The sequence below is a fragment of the Amphiprion ocellaris genome, chromosome 3, assembly GCF_022539595.1.
Source record: "Amphiprion ocellaris isolate individual 3 ecotype Okinawa chromosome 3, ASM2253959v1, whole genome shotgun sequence".
Taxonomy (NCBI): domain Eukaryota; kingdom Metazoa; phylum Chordata; class Actinopteri; family Pomacentridae; genus Amphiprion; species Amphiprion ocellaris.
The window spans coordinates 26,158,192-26,176,010 of NC_072768.1; the positions used below are offsets into that span (position 1 = coordinate 26,158,192).

At 38.8% G+C, this 17,819-nt stretch overlaps 1 protein-coding gene across 5 annotated transcripts in view; it reads left to right on the top strand.

The window, feature by feature from the left end:
• Positions 1–17,819, top strand: part of ptprz1a (protein tyrosine phosphatase receptor type Z1a) — a 138,446-nt gene that overhangs the window by 46,344 nt on the left and 74,283 nt on the right. For all 5 annotated transcript variants that reach the window (XM_023268704.3, XM_035947462.2, XM_035947463.2 and 2 more), the window contains exons 2-4: positions 2,906–2,968; positions 14,190–14,369; positions 17,149–17,300. In XM_023268704.3, coding sequence (XP_023124472.2) covers positions 2,906–2,968; positions 14,190–14,369; positions 17,149–17,300 — 395 coding nt within the window. The remainder of the gene's footprint in view (positions 1–2,905; positions 2,969–14,189; positions 14,370–17,148; positions 17,301–17,819) is intronic.

The window sequence follows — 17,819 nt, forward strand, 5'->3', positions numbered from 1 at the left end:
TAAAATTTGGCCTAAAGGTCCCTTTTATTACAGCAGGCATTGGGGTCTGTCAAGATAATCTAAACAGAATGAAGTCATTTTCATTTCATTAGTTACACCTGTGTTTGACAGAATGTCCACTGTGAGAAAGGTCTGTAATCAGTAGCACATGGGAACTTTATTTTCATAATCTTTTTTAAAGTTAATGAAGATGATTTCCCTTTAGCTCAAATACGGTGTATAGATAATGGATGGATGGATGGTCATTGTCAGGCACAGAAAGAAGGATACAGACTAGAAAGAAGACTGAGAGCTACCATCCTAGCACCGTTTTGTCTGTATGTTGAAACAGATGTGCTTCACTGTATATGTTATTGTCTAAATGGTCACATGCTCACAGTGACAATACTAATATGTTGATAGCAGCTCTAATGTTTTATATTCACCATCTTGGTTTAGCATGTTAGCATGCTTACATTTGAATATCAGACCTAATAAAAATATAGCTGAAGCTAATGGGATTATTAAAATTTTTGAACATATGTGATGATCAACCAAAGTATTGGAAAAAATAAGGTTTGATTATGGCTCTAGAAAAGTAGCATTTGATGAAGTGCTCAGTTTAATTCAATCTGAGGTAAATTAATGTTTGTACTAAATTTAATTGCAACCCATTAAAGAGTTGCTGAGATATTTCAACCAAAATCACAAATGACAGATCAGCATTACTGTCTGTGGAGGGCAGCAGCTGGCATTCCTAGAAACAGCATTTCCATTTACAGTTAGTAGATGAAAACGTGAGAAAGTGATATTAAAAGCTAAAACACTGCAGCATCAAGATTTGTTGAGGTGTGTAACCACTAGCATAATAATGGCCAATACTGCAATACCTGCCAATAACGTAATAATTTTGTCCACTTTAAATGTAATAAAGCCAGTAATAACTTACCAATAATGTAATAAAGTTTTTGAGCCAATAAAGTAATAACATTTTTCCAATAATGTATTAAGTTATTACGTTAAAAATGGTAAATGGTCTGTATTTATATAGTGCTTTACTACACCTGAAACGATATCCAAAGCGCTTTGCATTATACATCACATTCCCCCATTCACACACACATTCACACACTGATGGCAGAAGCTGCCATGCAAGGCGCTAACCACGACCCATCAGGAGCAGTTAGGGGTTCGGTGTCTTGCTCACACCTCGACATGAGCTCTCCAGGCCAGGATCAAACCGGTAACCCTCCGGTTACAAGACATCCACTCTACCCACTGAGCCATGCCGCCCCATTATGGCCTAGCATTATATAAGCTTTTGAAAATGTCATAACGGTAGCCGATAATGCAATAATACATAAATAGGACATTTCACAGCATTTCTTCTCTTATATATAAGAGAGCATAGAACTAGACAGAAGATGTGTTCCATTAGTATTATGAAGCTCCACAAGGCTGCTGGACCAGCAGTGGTCTAAGCTTACATATAAAACAGTTATTTGGCAAGGACAGCCAATGGATGAAAGCCTGGATTCTTCTCAGTAATGTAACCTTTGGGCAGTACAAAGTTAAAGACATTTACTGGAATAAGCAATGTCAATTTTATGTAGATTTTTCCCCTTAGTTCAATATGTACATAATACTTTTCAGTTGTTTGGAGTTCAGCGCTATTATAGTGCCAGTCCAGTTATTTAAATGCAGTTTTAAGTGAGGACTGAATTGTTTTTCCTTGAAAAATGTTTGAAAATTTTTTTAATGAAATAGCTTTCGAGAAAAAAATGTGGTAAATTCATTTGGCAATGCAGCATCCAACAGAGACACTGACATGGAATTATGAATTTACATGTCTAAGCAAAAAAACAATATTCTAAATAAAGATTTGTACAACAAATAATTCTCAAATTGGCTCTTACAACCATGATGAAGGAGAGTGAGAGCTACATGGGACGTGTCCTTGAATGAATATGACGACTATGCCATTCAGTATACCTATTTTTGATGAACAAACTGCAAAAAATCTTTTATTTCAAACAAATGCAGTCATATTTATGTATTATTACATTATTGGCTGCAGTTTTTACATTTTCAAAAGATTTTTTCAAAAGATTTTTAATGCTTAGCCATTAACGTAATAATCAACCAATAACGTAAGTATTTATCACATTATTGGCAAGTTATTACATTATTGGCAGGTTTTATGTTGTTGGCCATTATTACGTGACTGGTTGCTACAAGGTGTTCTCAATGTTCAGAAGCATAGTCATGAAATTTGTAAAGTAAGGTGAGGAGGTATCTGTGAAGCAATATTCACAAATCCTTTTTGAAGCCGTGGAGATTTAAAAACAGTAATAAGGTTTATTGAAAGGGAGCCAAACCCAACAACTCATCATGATAAACCAGATCACTTCCACAATTGTAAAGGACTCACTGATCCTCTCCAGCTCAGAATTTTATTGTTTGATGGGAACAGGTCCTGTGGCAATTTCCCGCTACAGGATAGTTGAGAATGTGTGTGGTATTGTTTGGCAGCTCTTCACAGTAATCTGAGTGAGGATTCAGTGTCAAGCACCAGATCAAGTAAAATCAAACCAGTAATGGCACACCGACTCTGGAACCATAAAACCCATGAAAGTCCAACCCACTAATGAATCTGTCAGCCCAGGAATCTAATAGGACATTTGGTACTTACATTGACTCTGTAAAACTTTTGCAGCATCCAAAACTGTGATTTATGGAAATTGTTTTGAGTCATGTCTAATACCATTAACAGTGAAGGCATGGCTACTGAACGGTCATGATGGCGAAAAGATGTTACTTTTTAAATTAGGTACAACAAACTGATATCACCAAATAACAAATATATCAAATAAACAGTGGTGAATACTCGTGTTTAAGTGATCATCTCTCTTTCTTTCTCTTGCAGCTGGAGGATATGCATACAGGAATCAGCGCAAGTTCTCAGAAGAAATTGACTGGTCATATGCAGGTGAGTCTCACACGAAAAACAAGAATGATCATGTTTTTGGATGTAGAGAACTAAAGCATAGTTCACTTCTGTGGATGCTGACATATTGAGTGACGCCAGGACATCTGTCCTTGGTGAGGCTGCAGTGCATGAAACTGGCTTTAGTTTTCCAGTCAGAGCTCTGATGTGAAGATCCATTCCATTCTCCGTTCTGAGTTCCCCAAATCTAGTTTCACAGGAAGGTTTAGCACTTTCTGTAAACAGCGGGTCAGCCAGACGATTGATTAACAAGAGAGGTCAGTGATATTGTTGATTTTAAAGGCACATATTGCTGTCTTTCATTGATGTAGGTCCTAGAACTGTACCATGATGGACTCCACAGTGTATAGGGGCTCAAGGGGACATAAACATACAGTATACAGTCTACTTATAGGCCATGTCTCACTACAATTGTGTGAGAGAACATTTACACAAATTGTCTGTTTGCAAGCCTCCTGTTGTATTTTGCTAATATATTAAGTAATTGAATGTGACTTTTTATTCCTGTGTATTTGAGCAAAAGATGTGTGTTCGTTGTATTGTGACCTGCTGCAGATCCCCTCATGGTCAGCATGGATTTAATGTTTCTGCCTTTATGTGATTCAATAGATGATCTCAGAGCTGCAAAACTGCTATATGAAGTGTTTTGTGTCTGTGTAGGAAAGAGAGCACTCAATTTTGAAAAGTAGACATTGATTTTGAATCAGAGTGAAGTGAGGAAAAGCCTTTGAGGATTTATAGGAGTGAGGAAAATATTGATTGGTTTTTATCCAAGCATATTAAATTCAACTAACAATATAATACACATAACATGTACATATATCTAATATTAAATTGAATATGATTAGCTCAGTAGAAAGGTCAAGAAGTCCTGCAAATGTGCATCATGGAGTCCGTCTAGATTATATGAAGAGACACAAGACACTGAAACAGCCTGAATCCACAGAAGAACTGTGGCACATCCTCCAAACACTATGAATAAATTACCTGATACAAACCTGAGAGACTATTTGCAGGTAGAAATGATGTTCTTTTAAGGGCAATGAATGCTCACACAAATTTTTATCTTGTTCAGTTTTTGATGCACTTTATGTAAATGATTATGATAATTAAAAAATCTATATGTCATTATTTTCTCAAGTATCCTCACTTTACTTGAGGGCTGAGTTCACAAAGTACAGATCAGACAATCTGAGAACCTGAGCCTGCATACCAAGGATCAGGTTATCTGATTTACACTAAGAGCACCACTGATCACACCGCTGTTCTGGTTGGATCAGTAGAGGGATCCAGTGATCCCTCTAGAACAGTGCTGTGTTACTTCAGCTTCTGCAGAACAGGTCAGAGTTTGATGTCTCATTCAAAATCTGAAAACAGTGTACAAAATCACATGGATCAGTTTTATCCACTTAAGTCTCACTTTAGGGTTTGCATGTGAATTAAAGGACACTCACACACAGTTTACTGGATCTGTTTTTTGGATTAGAAGTAGATTTCAGTGTAAACATAATAAACACATTATGTTTATTGTCTTCTAATCATTCTAGTATTCTAGTGTGGTCTGTTCTCTAGTGGGTGTGACCTCTGACCTTGTTTCTGGTCCAGATTTTTATGTTAGGAACTGGTGGGGGAGAAAAAAGGCTGTTCTTGAAGGACAGAGATAACAAAAATACAGACATTTTACCAGATTAAAATTTTTCATATTATAGGACTACTTAAGACTGCTGTGTTTACAGAGGTGGTGGTGTGTCTTAAAAATACTGTGACAAACAACTCTGTATCTATAAGATAGGGATTAAATTACACTGAACAGCAGTCTGTGACTGATCCATATTCATATACGCTCACTGGCCATTTTATTAGGTACACCTGTTCAATTGCTTGTTAACACAAATAGATAATTAGCCAATCACATGGCCATGCCTCAATGCATTTAGGCATGTAGACGTGGTCAAGACAACTTGCTGAAGTTCAAACTGAGCATCAGAGTGGGGAAAAAAGGGGATTTAAGTGACTTTGAACATGGCATGGTTGTTGGAGCCAGTCTGATTATTTCAGAAACTGCTGATCTACTGGGATGATCACACACAACCATCTCTAGGGTTTACAGAGAATGGTCCAAAAAGAAAATATCCAGTGAGCAGCAGTTGTGTGGACAAAAATGTCTTGTTGATGTGAGAGGTCAGAGGAGAATGGGCAGACTGGTTGGAGGTGATAGAAAGGCAACAGTAACTCAAATAACCACTCTTACAACCAAGGAATGCAGAATACCATCTCTGAATGCACAACACATCCAACCTTGAAGAGGATGGCTTCAACAGAAGAAGATCACACTGGGTGCCGCTGATGAGTCTCCATTTCAGCTGCAATATTCAAATGATAGGGTCAGAATTTGGTATAAACAAGATGAAAGTATGTATCCATCCTGTCTTGTATCAACGGTTCAGGCTGCTCGTGGTGGTGTAATGGTGTGGGGGATATTTTCTTGGCACACTTTGGGCCCCTTAGTACCAACTGAGCATTGTTTAAACACCACAGCCTACCCGAGTATTGTTCCTAACCATGTCCATCCCTTTATGACCACAGTGTACCATCTTCTGAAGGCTACTTCCAGCAGGATAATGCACCATGGCAGAAAGCTCAAATCATCTCAAACTGGTTTCTTGAACATGACAATGAGTTTACTGTACTCCAATGACCTCCACAGCCACCACATTTCAATCCAGTAGAGCACCTTTGGGATGTGGTGGAACAGCAGATTGGCATCATGGATGTGCACCTGACAAATCTGCAGCAATTGCTTGATGCTATCATGTCAATATGGACCAAAATGTCTGAGGAATGTTTCCAACACCTTGTTGAAAGTATGCCACCAAGGATTAAGCCAGCTTTGAAGGCAAAAGAGGGTAATACAATGGCCAGTGAGTGTACATTTTCTCTAAAATAGCCAGAGACCTTGATGCCCAGGAATTTTCCCATGGGTAAAAGTTTCTCCAGTGTAAAACTCATAAACACAAACTCAACAATAAATACAAAACAGAAACAGAAATAAAAACCCCAAACTGAGAACTCAACAAGAAGATCTAGACAACGTGAGACACAAATGTTGATACATTAAAAACACCATAAAGAGAAAGCACCATGAAATAATGTCCTTAATGGGTGTGGAGGCCTTTGCTTTTGTTCCTTTCCATGTTGGTGAGGCTTTTTGTCCCACCTATAGCTTCCATACCTTCTGTACCCTTCAATCTAAATCTGGTATTGGTTCAGTATAACAGCATGAATACGCTCTCCCTGTCTTCTGATGTGAATAAGCAGGAACTTAAACAAATGTTTGCTTTTACAGTCCTTACAGCACGGTGTTGCTTTAGCTGTGGACTGACTATAGACTCCTCCTCCTGACATGAAAAAGCCTGCGATAAGTGAATGTTGTGACGAGCCTACTGACTGTATCCTAGTTTGTTTATTAGATGTTATCAATGAGGAGATTACTAAATGGTTCTAAATATTTGGACACTCAGTGTCTTGAATGTGCTGCTGGTCTGTGTATACTGTCCTCGGAAGAAAACAACCCTATAGGTAATTTTTTTCAAACAGCTTTGATGATACATATAGTCAATCAGTTTGTATTAAGATGCTTCACTTTGTTCACATTGTATTATGCACCCCATACTAAAATTGTTTAAATTTAATCCATGCTCAACAGCCCACCATGACAAAGCAAAAACAACCTTTTAGAAGGTTTTGCCAGTTTCTTAAAAATGAAAAACTGAAATATCACATTAATATGTATTCAGACCCTTTGCAGTGACAATTCAAATTTATGGCCAGACAGAAGCCTCTCCGCTTTTGAAGACACATGAAAAAAATCAGACTGTGTTAAACAGAATTCTCTGGTTTGATGTAGCCGAGACTGAACTGTCTGGTCACAAGCATTGTGTCTGGAGGAAACCAGACACCACCGCCTACCTAATGATATTCAACATGATGAAACATGGTGGTGGCAGTATCATGCTGTGGGGGGGATTTTCAGTGGCAGGGGCAGAGAGTCAGGTTAGCGTTGAAAGCTAAAGGAGCAAATTACTATAATTACTTAATAAGAAAATTTGCTGACTAGAATTACTTTTTACCACTTGAAATTTCTAATGGCATTGTGTCTAAATGAGACTAAATGTTAAATGGCCCATACTTATATAGCGCTTTTCTACATTAGTGATACTCAAAGTGCTTTAAAAGATTTTCCATTATCCCATTCAAACATCAGTGGTGACAGAACTGCAATGCAAGGTGCTCGCCTGCCATCTGGAGCAACTTGGGGCTCAGTGTCTTGCCCAAGAACACTTAAGCATGCAGGGGGGCTGAGGATTGAACTGCCAACCTTCTGATTAGTCGACAACCCGCTTTAACACCTGAGCCACAGTCAGCCAAATCTAAAACTGCAATCATTTCCAAGATCTGATGTACAGACTGTGGAAATGTAGTAACTTTCAGAAAATAATTTGATGAAGTCGACTCTTGAACATTTTAACTTAAGACTTAAGTAACTATAGGAGTTTGTATGAGAGATGTTCTGAATGCAATTTTTTTCTTTTACATTCCAGTGGAGTTCACAAAGTTTCCAAATACACCAAGCTGATATCAGGCAAACATGAATAGAAATATAGCACACGTGTGAGTCTTGGGTTTGAATATCATGTTGCAGCTTTTCATTAAAGTTACAGAATAATGCATATTGTTTATGTTTCATTATCATAATGTGGAAAGTTATTTTAACTTAATAGCTACTTGAAGAGGAGTGAAGGTAAACGTTTGATGCTCTGAAGACAGATTTTATGATCCTTTTAAAAGCACCAAAATGAGTCAAAAGCTTTAAGGCAAATCATTGTTCAAGTCTTAAAACTTACTTTTATTATCATTTGGAGGACCACATGACCAAAATGCTATTTTATCCAAATCTCCTCATGGTTGACACTGCGTGCAGTGCAGTGTATTTTTATCCAGCAACAACTTTCTGTGGTTTTCTTTTCTTTACACTTTTTGCTACGTGCTTCAGACTGTGCTGCACATAAAACTAAACCCAGTGGTTTAAGGTCAGGTATGTTTACAACTTTGTGTGTGTGTGTGTGTGTGTGTGTGTGTGTGTGTGTGTGTGTGTGTGTGTGTGTGTGTGTGTGTGTGTGTGTGTGTGTGTGTGTGTGTGTGTGTGTGTGTGTGTGTGTGTGTGTGTGTGTGTGTGTGTGTGTGTGTGTGTGGGTGTGTGTGTGTGTGTGTGTGTGTGTGTGTGTCTATTGACATGCTAATTTCCATCCTGACCTAGAAGTCTGTCTGACCTGGTTGGGCTCTTTGTCCTCTGGAGGAGGAAGCTCTAACAGCCAATCACAGAAAAGGCACAGAGTCATTTATCCACTGATGTACTTGCTCACAACTCAACACCAGCTGGCTGAAACAACACTTAATTAGCACAGCAGAGTCAAAATACCAGCAAACATCTGCAAGGTTACTTTGACTGTTCATTACTCGTTTGCATGTCTGGGCCATTTTTTCTTGAAAAATCTGTTTCAGAAAAGAAGGAAAGTCAATGAAATATGTGAAAAATCTGTACAGAATTTCTCATTTGAGTGAAGCAGTCTTCCTAGCGCTGCATTTAATAACTAACTCATTGTGACTTTTATTCTGTGTATGCTGTCTTAGAGATGCTCTTTTACAGCAACATCTAATTTGCAATCACAATGAAAATTACAGCATGAAGTGTAACAAACTCAAACAGTAATATATAATTACTGTAAAGGAAGGAGCAGTGATTAAAGCCGCCAGTTTCAAGACAATTATTAGTCATGAATCAAGTTAAAGCTCTTATTATGGCATACATAAGAAGAGCTACTGTTGGCGCAGCTCTTAATATGTATGCCAAGAATCTGTGAACTACAACATAACCCATAATTTTGGCATCTAACCTTTATTGTGATGTAGTGGGAAAACTATCCATCAAGTCCTACACATTGTGAAGCAATATCTGTGATGATGATGTACAAGGATAGTTTAGTTTTGGCACAAAAATGACTTTAAGTTTAGGGACAACACATGATGAATACACTCTTATTTCGGGTTTGGGTCTTGATCTGTGGCATTTTTAAAAAACCTCCATTGTCATAGTCATGGTAATACCTACTTTGGTTAAATTTATGGAATAACTATCGCCATGGTTAAAAGAAACTGACATTGACTGGTAGTAGGAGGTTGGATGCTAGAAATGCTGCTTTGTTGTTTCTAAAAAGTGACATTTATGTGTTGTTACAAATATAAATTATTACCATCAATGGTTCAAACCTAGGTAAAGCTCTTCTTTTCAAATGATTTTAGCACTCACTAATTTGAGCAGAGGCAACAAAGAATCAAAGATGCTTTTTCAAATTTGGAATTCCATCAAGGTGTTTTAAGGAACTAACATCCATCCATCCATCATCTATACACCGCTTAATCCTCACTAGGGTCGCGGGGGGGGGGCTGGAGTCTATCCCAGCTGACTCGGGCGAAGGCAGGGGACACCCTAGACAGGTCGCCAGTCTGTCGCAGGGCTACATATATATAGACAAACAAGCACTCACACATTCACACCTACGGGCAATTTAGAATAATCAATTAACCTCAGCATATTTTTGGACTGTGGGAGGAAGCCGGAGTACCCGGAGAAAACCCACGCATGCACAGGGAGAACATGCAAACTCCATGCAGAAAGATCCCGGGAAAGCCGGGACGCGAACCAGGGACCTTCTTGCTGCAAGGCGAAAGTGCTAACCACTACACCCCTGCAGCCCGGAACTAACAATGTCTGAATTTAAATATTTTATTACTCTTAAATGATAACGTGAAATTTGAAAAGTTGTTCTCAATTCAATTTCAGCATGTAAAGTGTGGTCCAAAATTTTGAGACCATATCAGAAATCTGTCAAATTTTCATGTAAACCTGGAAATATTAAGAAAGTTTATAGAAACATTTTAAACAGAGGAAGGTCTACCATGTAAAATAATTAAGAACATTTTCAAGGTCAGCGATCAAAATGAAGCATCCATCCATCCATCCATCCATCCATCCATCCATCCATCCATCCATCCATCCATTTTCTTCTGATTATCTGGGGTCAGGTCGCGGAGGCAACAGATGAAGCAGGTCATTCCAGACGTCCCTCCCCCTGGCAACAATTTCCAGTTCTTCCTGGGGGATCACGAGGTGCTCCCAGGCCAGATGAGGTATATAATCCCTCCAGCGAGTTCTGGGTCTACCCCGGGGCCTCCTCCCAGGTGAACGGGCTCGGAAAACCTCCCTGGAGGCATCCGAATCAGATGTCCAAACCACCTGAACTGGCTCCTCTTGATGTGAAGAAGCAGCTCCTCTACTCCAAGTTCCCTCCGGATGTCCAAGCATCTCACCCTATCTCTAAGGCAGAGGCCAGCTCCCCTGTGGAGGCAGCTGATTTCGGCTGTTTGTACCCACGATCTCATTCTATCGGTCACTACCCAGAGGTCATCAACATAGGTGAGGGTTGGAACGTAGATGGACTGGTAAATTGAGAGCTTTGCCTTGTGCCTCAGCACCCTCTTCACCACGACGGTCCAGTACAATATCTGCATTACTGCTGTCACACCAATCCACCTGTTCATCACTCGCTCCATTTTCCCATCACTTGTGAACAAGAGCCAGAGATACTTAAACTCCTTCGCTTGGGGAAGCAACTTCCCTCCAACCCAGAGGGAGCAACCCACCAGTTTCTTCCAGACTTGGAGGTGCTGATCCGCATCCCTGCTGCTTCACACTCAACTGCAAACTGCTCCAGTGCATGCTGAAGATCATGGTCTGATGAAGCCAACAGAACCACATCATCTGCAAAAAGCAGAGACACAATCCTGAGGTCCCCAAGTGGGACACCCTCCTCACGCTGGCTACACCTTGAGATCCTGTCCATGAACATCACAAATAGGATCGGAGACAACTGGCAGCACTGGCAGAGTTTAACACCCACAGGAAATGAGTCTGATTTTGTGCCAAGTTTATGGACACATGCAGATTAGAGCATTCACAATGTTAACTCTGTATCAAAGGTTAGATTTCTTTAAACTGAAGCAGTGTTCAGATTGTACTTGACTGGATTTGATGGACTTATCAGACGCTTGTTCAACTAAATCAACCTGCAGTCATTGTCCACCTGTTAAAAATAAGACTGTGGCTTAAGTTTAAAGCAGAGTGTTGCTCACTAAGTAGCACTGTGATAGTAGGGAACATGACATCAGAATTATGTCAAAGTGTAAGAAGTCAGATTGTTATTCAGCAAAGAAGGACTTTCTCTACATGAAATCATGGCTAGACTGAAGGTTTCTGAGAAGGCAATGGATGGAATTCTATAGACACATTGTAGAAACTGGATCAGCTGTATCCAAAGCAGGATGAAACAGACCAAAAGTGATCCCAAAACCAGAAGATCAGAACATGAAGCTTTGTTCACTGAGAGATAGAAAAATATATTCATCAAGACAGAGGTTTCTAAAGAATAGAAGACTCCACCAGTTAGCAATTTTTTTTCAGCTAAAAAATTTAATAGCATAGAAATATGTTTTTTTTATGACAGAAAGAATCAAACCATGTTTCTCAATGTCTGTGGACATATTCTGTTTATTTTGACTGTAGGTGTCCAGCAGCATTTAACCTCAGACACACAAAAACGCCAGCTTCTGGCTAGTGTTTTGTCTTCTAAAAAATATAACATTCATTGAGTAAAGAGAGTAACTCAGAGGAGATGTGAACAAATCCCAAGTAGTCCTCAAACACACTGCAGTCATGGCAGGATGTGTGAGCAAAAATGTATTTTTTTTGGTTGAATCTCACATGCTGCTCTGTTCATTTTTCCAATAAAACTGAAACAAAAAGCCCGAGGTTGTACATCAGTTGGACATGAATATGAGCTGCTAAAATAAATAATCTGTTCGGTTCAGTTTGAGGTGCAGCAGAGATGCTCTTCTGTGAGGGATAATTTGTATTCCTGACTGTAACACTTTCCATACTGTATTTTTGTCATCCATCATGTCAGCATGCTCTTTTTGTGTGAAAGCACTGGGGAAACTTGATGCTGAACTCTTTTCTTTGAGCAGCAGTTGTTAGCACAATGCTGCAGGCAGTATTTCAGAAAAGTCTGCTTGAAGATTGAAAAATATTGGACTTTGACCTTTTGCAAGCTGTAAGGGAGAACATCTGATGTTAATGTTGAAGTCAGAGTGCATCAGAACAGCTGGATGCTTTTAGTCCGTTAGCTCATAGCTAGCTGCCCCGCAGGACACCTGTAAGTGGTAATTGCACAATGAGTTAGAAAGAGGAGCCTGCACTTCATCAGTCATTTGGTCTCAGCTCCCTGCATTTGGGAATATTTTCCAGGCCCGCTGCAGGGGCAGGGCCATAAACATTATCCAAGACCTTCACTTCCAGGCTACCACCCTATCCAACTCTTCCCTCTGGCAGACAATACAGCACAAATAAATCACAGATGATAAGACTCTGAAAAATATCTTCTTCTCCCAAGGTGTTCTATCAGAGAACATGACCCAAGGCCCCCAAGTGACACACACTCATTCTCAGACTTCACATTGCACCTTATTTAATTCTTATGTTCTGTTTGTTTTTTTAATTGTCTTAAATGTTTTATGGATCATCAACACTATCCAAATTCCGCTATGTTGTTGTCTATCTTCACATAGTAAATATCAAACTGAATTGCTATGATATAAATAATCACACCAAAGTTTAACTGCTGAAAACAGTAGCAGTTGCACTGTCCATACAGTGGTATGAAAAAGTATTTGCCCCCTACAGATCTTCCATTTTTGCAAACATTTTTTTTTTTTAATTTAAGATGAAGATAACCCAAGAAAACACAACATGCATTTTTTAAAAATCTTGATTTCATTCATTAAATGAAAAATGCTGTCAAGCCCCACATTACCTTATGTGAAGCAGTAATAGCAACCAATCTACCAAATGACCAAATTCATTTGGCAGTTTGGTTAGGTTTCACCAGCCACATCCATGTATGATTACTGTCAGGCTTGTTGAATCTAAACATCACTAAATTGAACATCTGGCATTGTGAAGTAGCTAAAGGTTCTGAAAAAGCAGCACATGATGCCTTGTTCTAAAGAGATTCAAGAACAGATGCAAAACAAAGTCAGTGACATTTATCAGTCTGGAAAGAGCTACAAAACCATTGCTGAGGCTCTGGGACTCCAGTGAACCACAGTAAGAGACATTATCCACAAATGGAGAAAACATGGGACAGTGGTGAACCTTCCCAAGAGTGGCTGGTCTACCAACATTTCTCCAAGAGCGTGTCAATATCTAATCCAGGAGGTCACAAAAGAACCCAGACGAACATCAAAAGAACCGCAGACCTCACTGGCCTCAGTTATGGTCCATCTACATGATTCCACAATAAGGAAGACACTGGGAGAAAATGGCACTCATAAGAAAGCTGCAAGGATCAAACCACTCCTGACCAAAAAGAACATAAAGGTTCGTCCATCATTTGCAAAACAAATATCTGGATGAGCTGAGGACTTTTGGAATAACTGATGAGGACTGATGAGTCAAAGGTGAAACTTTTTGGAAAAGTTATTGTCTCATGCGGTGTCTTGGGGATAGTGGTGGACAGGTCCCACCAAAATCTTCCAGATGTGTATACTGTGTTGTAACTTGTGAAGGTGGTGGCATGTAAGTTACATAATTTTCATCAAACCATTTGATGAGCATTCAGTCCTGTATTGTAGCATTCACATTCACTTTTGTTTCTCTGCTCATTTATCCAGGTTTTTCCTTCACAGCTGTCGCTGGTTTTGCTCAGTTTCAAGAAAAATCTTGAAGACTTTTGCCTTCAGAGGCAAAAGGTCTTCATTATCATATTTATCGTTAGTTTTATTATCAGAGTTTATTACTCTTAGTGTGTTTTGGTGCTTAAAGAAGCCCTGTGAGATTGTAGAGACAGCTGCAGGTCTGGATATGTATAAATGATAATTAAAACTTGTGTTGTATTATCCTTTTAACAACTATTGTGCTAATTGATTGTCCTCTGGGTAAAATTTTCTCACCAGATCAGGGTTTCTGACCAGCACCTACATGGCCCAGTAACTGTTTTCTCTGAACACTTGTTCTCTGTCTGCCCTCTAGGAACATTAAACCAAAACAACTGGGCCAAGAAGTTTCCATCCTGCAGCAACGCCAAGCAGTCTCCTATTAACATCGAGGAGAACCTGGCTCAGGTGAAGCTGCAGTACCAAAAGTTGAGATTTGATGGCTGGGAAAGCCTGACAACTGGCAGAACGACCATCAAGAATGATGGCAAGACTGGTAAGAAAAGTCATCTGTTGTTGTAAAGTTGTGGCTGTGGTTGCTGTATGAAGTCCATTGCTTTAGGAATGGCAGTGTCCGTCGGTTTGTGCTCCATCTTGTTCTAGTGTGAAAAAAAAACTCATAGTGGTGCTACTTGACCTGACTTGTTGGTGTCATTTGATGAAAAATCAAGGGATCATCCAAAATAATGACAATTAATCCTCTGGGAATCGTATCCACTCAGCAGTTCTTGAGATATGCTATAATATACAAATAAGAATTAGAAACATCTTTCTCGTGGTGGTGCCAACAGAAAAATCTGTCACTAAAGCCAGTAGGTTTTGTTCTCTGATGAGCATAAATGTCTTTAAAACTTCTCATTTGACTGTATACGGTGGTTACTGAGGTGTTTCAAGCTGGAATACAGTGGAGACAGACAAACCTACATTGTCATTCTTGGAGCAATTTTCTTGACCACAGCAACCATAGCAACATTAATTTTTAACATACATTTTAGAATTTGAAGAAGGTAATTGTAAACAAAAATGAATGTAAAATGAAAAGATTTCTTTTCCAACTCATTCCTATAATGTTTAGTGTTTTCTTTTGATGATAGAATAGGCATCTACAGCCATTTTTAAACCTATTTTTGTCAGTTGATCGATCATTTTAAAAAGGTTTAGCCAAAAACATTGGTATACGCTACCATTCATCAAACTACAGCCAAGTCTTTCCTTCTGTCCTTCCTTCCTTCCTTGACCTTCTGTTTTTCTAATGGCAGTTTCTCCCAGCTGGTCACAGAGTGATAGTACCTTTTTTCAGACAGTGGTGTCCTGTTGTAAAGGATACAGTTACCGGTTTCTCATTTGACAGGATTGAGAACCTTTTTTTTTTTGGATTTCCTCTCTTTAAGTAGTGTGAAACACAATAGGCTACAGTCTGCATTCAAGGTAATTGTTAAGTGAAATTGTAGACAAGAGGGATCCCACCTTGCCTTTGAAAAGCTCCAAACAGATGAATCCAGCACTTCTTAGAAACTGGACTCTCGGAAAAAAAGAAGCACTTTGTTGTAGTTGTTGTTCAGTCGCCATCTGCACCAAAGACTTTAATTAATGGAGATGTTTGGTGAACAGTCTGAGCATGGATAAGGCCGGCAGTACTTAAACCTGTTTTTATGAGCTCACAGATGGTCCCAATGTAAGTTCAAGATGCACTTTTTATAAAGTTTTCACGTGGTCATCTGTATACTCTAGTGCAAATGTAGGATGCCAGTTTTAGAAAAAACAGTGATGGATGGAGCTTTTGATATGGTGCAAATAAGCTTTTCAACAGGACTGAATCAGCAACAAGGAGAGTCAATATTTACCTTCTCTTGGGGGGGAAATTAAACTTTAGACAGGATTGAAATAAAATGTAACAGCTGATGAGACCCACACAGACCTCAGACAGCAGAGACTATACAAATGGAGCCAACAGCATGCAGATCAAAGTGCTAGAATGAATTAAAGTGTACCAAAAGCTTTGCAAAGACTAAGCTTTGTCAGTGCATTCACATGATAAATAGGTGGTATCTCTACAAAACATCCATCAAAACCCTATTGGGTTTTTAAAGCAATGTACCACAATGTATAGTACAGTGTCGAAGATGTAAGGACTACAAAATGGTCCACCTTTGTGAGATTTTCAAGGAGCATTTTGATCCTTGAAGGGACCTTTTGTCAAGTCAAGCAAAGACCAACCTTAAGAGGATCACCTTTGATGGTCCAGTAAAGGTGTTGCTGAAGTAATATAGTGTCCAACCTCTCATCTTAGATCCTCTGTACGTTTATAATCCATTCTTTTCAGTGAGCGTTAAGGCTGTAGTTTTTAAAACTTTAGAAACAGTAAACTGTTTTGATCTGGCTGTGTGCAGATGATGAAACAAATTGAGATGTCAAAAACATTTTAAAACTAGAAAAGAGAGAACGTAGTACTCCGTCAGGGCTGTTCATTCCCCCATATGGCATTGTCAGAAATGCAGCTTTTTTTTTAAGAAATGCAGCATTTGTTTATTAGTTATGGATTACCAGAAATCACAGCAACATAGAATGTGGCCATTTAATATAGATGTACCCACCAACAAAATGACCTTGCGCCGACCACAGGGGTGTGTTATGCTTGTGTATATTATGTACGGATACCGAATCGCATGACCTAAATGTGTAGCGGGCAGCAGGAATTGACTGGACTTAGAAATACCCCCACAATTTAATCAAGTTCCGACAAGTCCACAGCGGTCAGTTTGTCGTAGGATCGCAATCATGTGATTTTCAGCAGACGGTTGATGTAGTGTTCACTTGTCATAGTTACAGTGACGCCGTGCTGCTATCTCACAATGGTACAGAAATTTTTAACAAATCCGTGGATCCAGACTATAAGCCGCATCACTGGGAAAATCTAATCACTCGGTCCTTGTGTCATTTCTGATCTTTCCTGAAAATTTCATCCAAATCTTTTAGTCTGTTTTTGAGTAATGTTGCCAACACATAGACAAACAGATGGACAGATGGACAGACGGAGAGACAAACGTACGCCGATAATCACATAACTCTGCTGTTCCTTGGTGGAGTAATAACTTATTTTACATACATTCATCTCATGTAATGTTAAGGTGCATTTAGAAAATAAAATATGATATAATAATAATAATAATAATAATAATAATAATAATAATAATAATAATAATAATAATAATAATAATAATAAAGCCTCCAATATGTACTTTATATGCTCAAGACTTTATATTATCTGTTGTCAGTGGCCGTTGATGTGGATGGAGAGTTCTATGTCAGTGGAGAGGCTCTCAGGTCAAGGTTCAAGGTAGGACGCATCACTTTCCACTGGGGGCCCTGCAATGCCTCCTTGGACGGCTCAGAACACAGTCTGGATGGAGTCAAATACCCTCTAGAGGTGAGACATCTTAAACGACTAATGTTGTATACGTAATGTCTAACATTAAATGTTATGTCACACCAAATCCCTGTGACATAAAGAGGTTTAAATAAATATAAAACATTCTGCTGTTAAACTTGTTTTACTCTTTGATAGTTTTATCTATTGCAATACTTACTCAATACTTGGATTTCTTCATACCTTTCCTCTGCACAGGGTTTCTGCCAGTTTCACCAATTTCAGTTCACTTTCATTATGTATAATACCTAATGGAAAGTAATTTAACCCCCTGAAACCCAAGCATTGGTGTAATTGATATGACAGTTTTTTTCTCCTATTTCCCCCTTCTTTTTCATTTTTTTAAAATTTTGTAAGATTTTGTGAAAATGTTGCAAAATTGCAGCAGCAAGTCTGAGTGTATACAAATATTACCACTTCATTTTTAACAAAGTCCACAGATGACTAGGCATTGATGATTCAATAATATCAAAATATGTATCTTAAAATTAATTTTATTGATATGAAATTGTTGAATAT